At 35.0% G+C, this 6,861-nt stretch overlaps 3 protein-coding genes across 4 annotated transcripts in view; 1 reads left to right on the forward strand and 2 right to left on the reverse strand.

The window, feature by feature from the left end:
* LOC111392896 (protein DEHYDRATION-INDUCED 19 homolog 4-like) overlaps positions 1–2,687 on the reverse strand; it is a 3,636-nt gene extending 949 nt beyond the window's left edge. The window contains exons 1-5 of the mRNA XM_023018309.1: positions 2,284–2,687; positions 2,010–2,149; positions 900–977; positions 511–797; positions 40–156 (exon numbers count right to left, since the gene is read on the reverse strand). Of these exons, the coding sequence (XP_022874077.1) occupies positions 48–156; positions 511–797; positions 900–977; positions 2,010–2,149; positions 2,284–2,401 (732 nt within the window). The 5' untranslated portion in view covers positions 2,402–2,687 and the 3' untranslated portion in view covers positions 40–47. The remainder of the gene's footprint in view (positions 1–39; positions 157–510; positions 798–899; positions 978–2,009; positions 2,150–2,283) is intronic.
* Positions 2,688–2,932: 245 nt separating this feature from the next.
* On the forward strand, positions 2,933–4,451 carry LOC111392897 (uncharacterized protein At4g28440-like). The gene is made up of 2 exons (XM_023018310.1): positions 2,933–3,311; positions 3,969–4,451. Exons 1-2 carry the CDS (start codon positions 3,029–3,031, stop codon positions 4,154–4,156), a joined length of 471 nt encoding a protein of 156 aa, XP_022874078.1. The 5' UTR covers positions 2,933–3,028; the 3' UTR covers positions 4,157–4,451.
* Positions 4,434–5,485, reverse strand: LOC111392898 (uncharacterized protein At3g17950-like). Of its 2 annotated transcripts, none has more exons than XM_023018311.1 (3): positions 5,302–5,485; positions 4,896–5,124; positions 4,434–4,817 (listed from the first exon to the last, which is right to left on the reverse strand). In XM_023018311.1, the coding sequence occupies exons 2-3, from the start codon at positions 5,088–5,090 to the stop codon at positions 4,572–4,574; spliced, it is 441 nt and encodes a 146-aa protein (XP_022874079.1). In that variant the 5' UTR covers positions 5,091–5,124; positions 5,302–5,485; the 3' UTR covers positions 4,434–4,571. The 2 variants fall into 2 exon arrangements, with proteins under 2 accessions (XP_022874079.1, XP_022874080.1); XM_023018312.1 differs by having other exon boundaries at positions 4,896–5,054; positions 5,302–5,484.
* Positions 5,486–6,861: the final 1,376 nt, after the last annotated feature.

Raw genomic sequence — 6,861 nt, forward strand, 5'->3', positions numbered from 1 at the left:
TCACATTGAAACCAATATCTTGTAAATAGCAGCACTTACTGCTTCCACTAGTCAGCTAACAAAGTTGATATGAGCAGATCTCGGACAAAAACAGCTCTTCCTGCTGCCTGTCTCGTTCCCTTTTCTCGCTCTTCACGACTTAAAGATGAATCAAAACTGCAACAAGAAAAAGCAAAGTTTAGGAGGAAATATCGAACTTATATTTGACAATAATCATCTTGGATAATAAGCGCTTCATATATTTAGAAATCACACGGATGCATAAATAAATTAAGGAAGTTCTCCTGGTTGTGTGTTTTCACTTATATGATCCCATGAGTAGGTTACCCTACGTACGGTCAAACGACGAAATGAAGTGGTGCGTATGTAATCTACTGATTTCAGTCGCACAACCTCCAATATTGGTTTTTGAAAACAATTTTCATTTTTCTGTTTCCTTCCATAATTTAGTTAGAGTCAGGTGAAAAAGTAAGCAGATAGAACAAGCCGGCTTTAACAAAGATCCCCTACCTTGACTTCCATATATTTTGTGAGGTCACACGCGTAGAGGAATTGTCCCCGATACTTGACATCACAGATTTTGAAATTTCATCAGTTTCAGATGCAGACAAATTTGAAACAAGAGACGAGAGAAAAGAATCAGTGGTTGCGTTGGATGAAGTTGCATTGTTTGATCGATATCCACTGCCTCCAAGAAGCAACTGTAAATGGGCTTCGCGCAGATCCCTTCCCAACAGAGAGAGTGCTTGACTGTTGGGAATAGCAACTCTACGTGACCTACTACGACGTCGCTGCAAGTATTCATTTGTTAAAGAATCTACGATAGGATTACGACTTCATATGGAATGTTACCAAGGTTTATGTGCGAGTAAGTAATAATATTTTTGCATAAAGGATATCTTGAACAAGTATCCATGTTGCAGTGTTATGTGACTTAACATATCGCTTGTAACTTTAACTGAGCAAACAGGACAAACCTGCAAGAAAAATGTGGATGTCACATGAGATGCTTGAAACTTATTTATGGCAATAGAAATTAGACTCGTATCAATTGTAGCTTATATTCCTTGCCCACAAACAAATTATGAGTAGCAAAAAGTAAAACAGCGGTAAGAGCATCAAGAAGCGCACAAATGAACCATGTTTGGTGGTTACATATATGTCATCAATCCACAATATAAGTCATAGAGCTGAGAAGGAGAGAAGATTATTTTCCACTGTTGTGTCACGTGTTATTTGTAGTTTCATTAAATTAAATATGGAGATTAATAAAACTAATTATAGGTAAAATTTATACGGTGTGCTATTCATCTTTCATCTCCTCCATTAGGTTGTATGAAGTATAATTATTGGCAGTAGAGCCTATATAAAATCTTCGAGTTCATTAGGTGAAAATCCTGATATCCTTTGACGCAGAAGTAGCTTCTCTTTAAGTCACGAAGTCATTAAATTACAATAATATTTTCACATTTCAAATTAACAGTTTGCAACCATTATAACAAATGCAATCCAGCACGCCTAGAGGCTCTTTAATTGAAAAGCTTATTCCAACAAGCAGAATGAGCAGAATTCAAAATTGAAATAGAGAATGTCTTCTCCCCCTGGCTGAGACGCCTGGGTCTATCAGAGGTCACCCATTCTATACAAGAGATAGAAGACGTATCTACTAGGTGGATTACTACAGATTGTTTGCCAACATACAAGAAAAAAGCTTGGAATTTTTATAAACACCAAAGATAGTGAGTGAACAAACCCAACAAAAGCAAAATGTAATTTTTCCAGCAATTTACCAATATTTACTTGCGCAGAAAGAGGAAAAGAATTAGAATTATATGTTTTTTTCCAGCAAATTCAGATGTGCCATTTGAGGGAAAATACAATGAATATCGTAATCAACAACCTGATGAAGAAAAATCTAATAAATAACCTAGAAATGAAAACATAATAAGGCTGCATCAACCTGGAAATAAATATTATTTTTGATATTATAAATGTGGAAGAAAACTCACGGTGGCTCTGGATTCGAAAGAGTGTTCATCTTCTAGGTGTGAGCAAAGGGAGGCAATATCAAACTCCTCGTAACAATACGGGCATGGGAAATCAGGTCGGACCTCTTCTTCAACCTCGAAATCATCTATGTTAAACCGATCTATATAAACAGAAAAAGTCAAAGACACCCTAAACACCAAAAACTTAATAAAATATTTTTTATTCTTCAAAAAGCAAAAGGATTTCAGGTCAATGACCACCAATAAAAAAATATCTAAGAAAAATGAAGCTAACCCAATTGAGAGGAGTGGTGGCCACCCCCGCCGCTGCTGTTGCTGAGATGGTGGTGGTGCTGTAGATTGAATTGCCTCTTGGCGGCGGCTATACGAGAGGTCCAGAAATCAGTGTCCATTAATAGGCAATAAAGAAGAAAGAGATTCAGATGAGAACGAATTTATATATGAATTATACAAAGCAAGAGAAATGAAAAGCTGACATTTTCTTAAATATTTCTTTTCTTTTCCTTAATTTATAAATATGATTATCCTTTCATGGTTTAGGTAGGGAGAGTTGCTTTGACTTTTTCTTTCATCTTGATCTCCGAAAGCGGGGTCAGAAATTAGATAATCTACTGTATTTTCTGGGGAGTGGACAAAGAGGAAGGCTTAGGGAGAAATTGTCGGAATTATGGGTTTTTTGTTTTTTTTTTCTTTTTCTTTTTTTATGTGGTGGAACGGTGTCCATGTAACAAGATTTGTTGGGTCGGGTACTTGGGCCAGGATTCTGTTTTTGGACCTTAACAGATAAGTCCAATGATAAAGGCCGTAAAATTTGTTTAATAAATTGTTGTTGTGTTGAAAAGTACTAGACTTGCGTTCGTTCCCCTTTCGTTTTCTCACCTACTCTCTTTTTCAAAAAAAAATTAATAATAATAAATAAAATAAAATTTACTCTTCTATCTTGTCGAAATCTGGATTAGGGTTAACATTTCGACCGCCGTCAAAACTCTCCAATTGCTTCCCTCTCTCTATCTCTATCAATGGCAACGACAACGACAACGACAACGCCAACGCAACAGCCCGATGGAACCCCCGCAAAGCCCGGACTTCGAAAGCCGATGTTTGTGAAGGTTGAATCTCTCAAGCCTGGTACCAACGGCCACACCCTTGTTGTCAAGGTATTGAGTTCCAATACCGTGCTCAACAAGAAGCCCCGCCATTCGATGTCGTTCCGTGGGCCCCAAAACCAGAACACCTCTATTTCTGAGTGCCTTGTCGGTGATGAAACTGGAACGATCCTTTTCACTGCACGTAACGATCAAGGTCCCCTCTCTTGCTCAAACAATTTTTTTTGCATTTTAAGTTATTTATTATTTTTGTATGAAATTATGCATAGAGTACCAAATGAAGAAATAGTCGATAATAAGGAGGACATGTATCAGTCGTTTGATATTTCAATTGTTTCGAATTATCATGTAAATTGGTAGAAAATGTTTTTTAAACGGAAACTCTAATATTCTACGCATTAAAATTTTAGGCAGCTATTCTTGTTGCTGCTGTTTTTCGGTCATAAGTATTTGTATATGTTTAGTTGATTCATAATATTGGAACTTCTAATGAAATTTCAGGTTCTTTCTCACTCTACTGCCATAGTAATGAAGAAGAATGATTTATCTATCCTTGAGAATCATGTATCCTTTTGTGGTTCTGGTAATGTGTGTAACAGCATATTTTGGACATGGATATTCCTATTTCTGAAGTCTGAAATTCATTGAAAATATGATTCTTTCTGCTTATACAATGATTATTATGAGAAATGCTCGTGGGATTATTTCAGTCACTTGAATAATCTGTGAGAATTCACCTTGTTGTTCTAACTTGATTAAATGCTTACTTATTATACATGAACATGTAAATCCACTGTGAATTGTTCAACTGGTCTTTTTGGTAATGAGTGGCTCTGGCACATTTTCGATGCAGTTGACATGATGAAGCCAGATAACACAGTAATTCTCCGGAATGCAAAAATTGACATGTTCAAAGGGTCTATGAGGCTAGCTGTTGACAAATGGGGCCGCGTTGAGGTAACCGAACCTGCGACGTTTGAGGTCAAAGAGGATAACAATCTATCCCTGATCGAGTATGAGCTGGTAAATGTTGTTGAATAATTTTGAAAGTGCTACTCCGTTTATGCTGATTTCATTGGAGAACTCGTTACCTTGTGACTGTTGAGGTTTGGTATACGAATTAGTCTGTTTCTCTTGTGAAGGTAATTAACATGATATAAGGCTAATCTAATTCTAGTTTTTAAAAAGATTGGCCTCGAGTAAGTCTTATGTATTTTCTGTCATGTGGAAAGGTGAAAAATCCGAGCTTTGGTAGTGAAAGCAGCCTCTTAACTTTCTCTGCATCTTGTTACCATTTTCAATCTGTATGGGACAAATATGTTCGCAAGAGGGATTATATTCATGTTCTCAACTCACTGGAATTTCATCCAAATCAGAAAATGGCAAATCAGTATAAAAAGAAGTTATTCACTCAAAAAAGGAAGATATCCATTATTTATTGAACAACTGCAGGACCTTAATGCCTTGTGCTGCTTCTACTCCTGCCCATCTTCCCGATTACATTATGAAGAAGGGGAACACAGAGTCCTTGACTATTGTCTTGATCCTCAAATTCATCTCGATCAGACCTCGTATTGGATAAGTTCCCATGTTGTTGGTTGAGGATTACATTTGGGTGGTACGCGTTTTCTCTGTTCCTTGGTTGAATTCCAATCAACAGACCTAGGGACACACTCCGGTCGGGGAAGAACGATGATGTGGACTAGAATAGCATAAAAGAAGCAACATGTTTAGCTTATAAAATGCTGTCAGAACATGAACAGTGTTTCACAGATGTTACCTCAGTATCAAGGAAGGAAGATGAGAATGAAGAGAAACTGGATGAGCGTATTGGACGAGAAATGTAAGGTTCCCTTGTATTCTCAGAGTTCTCTGCTACTCTAAATCTCATTTTCATGTTTCCTAGACCAAGTGGCCACCCACTAGGAATCTCGTTTTCCTGAGGCAACCATTGATCAATCAGTAGTCGAAGCATTAACTTAGAATAGTGGCTCGATCCAAGCAATTCACTAAAACAGGAAAAAAGTGAATTCGTCTCCTTCTATTCAAGAGTCATTACCAACAAAGCCAAATACAAGAAATCGGTGAATCATAATAAGTAAAGACAAGAGCAAGTTCTTCAAAGTGAATCTGGAAAACAAATATATAGAATCAGTGAAATTAAGGTTAAATAAATATATGCATACCTCGATGACCATGGTGTTGCAAAAGAGATTTCATAGAAGATCTGAAAAATGATTCTCAGAAAATGGTAAAAAGCTTATTTTGTGTTGATTTCTAATCTTTAATCAAGTGGAATGTGGAAAAGTGTGTTGGTATATGCTCATTTTCCTAACAAATATCATTTGAGCAATTTAATGTTAGTTAAAAGACAATGAGGTTAATGAATGTTATATATAATCCAGAAATGCTATATGGTTACTATAGTAATTTAGTAGTTGGGTGTTAGGTCTATTCCAGTAAGAAATTACTTCCAATTAAGGGAATTAATAAAAGTCCTTTAATTTTTTTAATTTTTTTTAAAGGTTGGCAAGTAATTTTCTTCAATTGCCATCACATTGTTCTTAAGAGTAAAAATTAAGCATTTTATATGTCTATAATTTGCTGGAGGAATGGTCCCTTCAACTGTCAATAATATAGGGATTATCAGACAATGAATATGATGGCATAATATCCAGCGGGTTGATGGTTCATTATCAAAATTCACTCGGGTACGTTTCCATGTTAAGGTCCCTATTCACAAGTTAACAATAGGGTAAATTTCATCTGCAATCATCGAACTTTACCATTATTTGCAATTAAATTAATGAATTTTAATTCAGAGCAATCACACCACTGTATTTTTTTATTTTTTTTATTTTTTGCAAGTAATTAGGTCACTCCCCTGTCCAGTTATCTTTCCATTCAACGAATTAAAAGAACGATGATGCAGCCAATAAAAAGTATGAAAATCTCCATGCGTTTTGCTAAGTTAAACAAAGTAAATTTCATTCATGGTCACTGAACTTTAGTCAAGTAAATATAATTAAGTTGAGATGGTTAGTTATGAATTTAAGGAAAATTTTAATTGGTTATTTATTTCTATTTTTGTAAATAAGAAAATTGTTTTAAAATGTAGTGGAACGGAAAATTTTCATATAGCCATCCCTTTTGTTACTATACTGTATAATTTAGTATGCAATAAATTATGAATTTACAGTACCTTATCAATACTTAATATAAAGAAAGGGGAAAAAATTCTCAGAAAATCCCTAAACGCTCTATCTTCAATGCCAAAGAAGAGCCTGTCCACAAACATATTCAAGTATTTTTGAAGGAGGATTTTTACAGTTTAGTATCACATTTGAGTATACTAGATGGCAAAAACATCGTGGTCACAATTGTTAACAGAAACAATAAATGTCACAATCGATATATTTTGATGTATTGATACTTGCAAGAAAATCTTGTCAATAGAGAAAACATGTCAAATAAGGAAATATAAATTTCAAGGAAGTATTAAAAATATATAAACTAAATCTATATTTTGGTGTATGTTTCTATCCTTTTTTTTTTTTTTTTTGGGTCAAAACAGATTCTTACGGAAGGAAATTTCACCCAATACTACGTCTTTTAAAAAACATATCCAAATTTTACTTTTCATCAAAATTTATTCCCAAAAATACTTTACTTTATGTAGTGAAGTATGCATACCAAAAATTTATTTACTCTTTGAGTTTAACCATTACGCGTGCTATAAACATGCC

The sequence above is a fragment of the Olea europaea genome, unplaced genomic scaffold (assembly GCF_002742605.1).
Source record: "Olea europaea var. sylvestris unplaced genomic scaffold, O_europaea_v1 scaffold994, whole genome shotgun sequence".
Lineage (NCBI taxonomy): Eukaryota > Viridiplantae > Streptophyta > Magnoliopsida > Lamiales > Oleaceae > Olea > Olea europaea.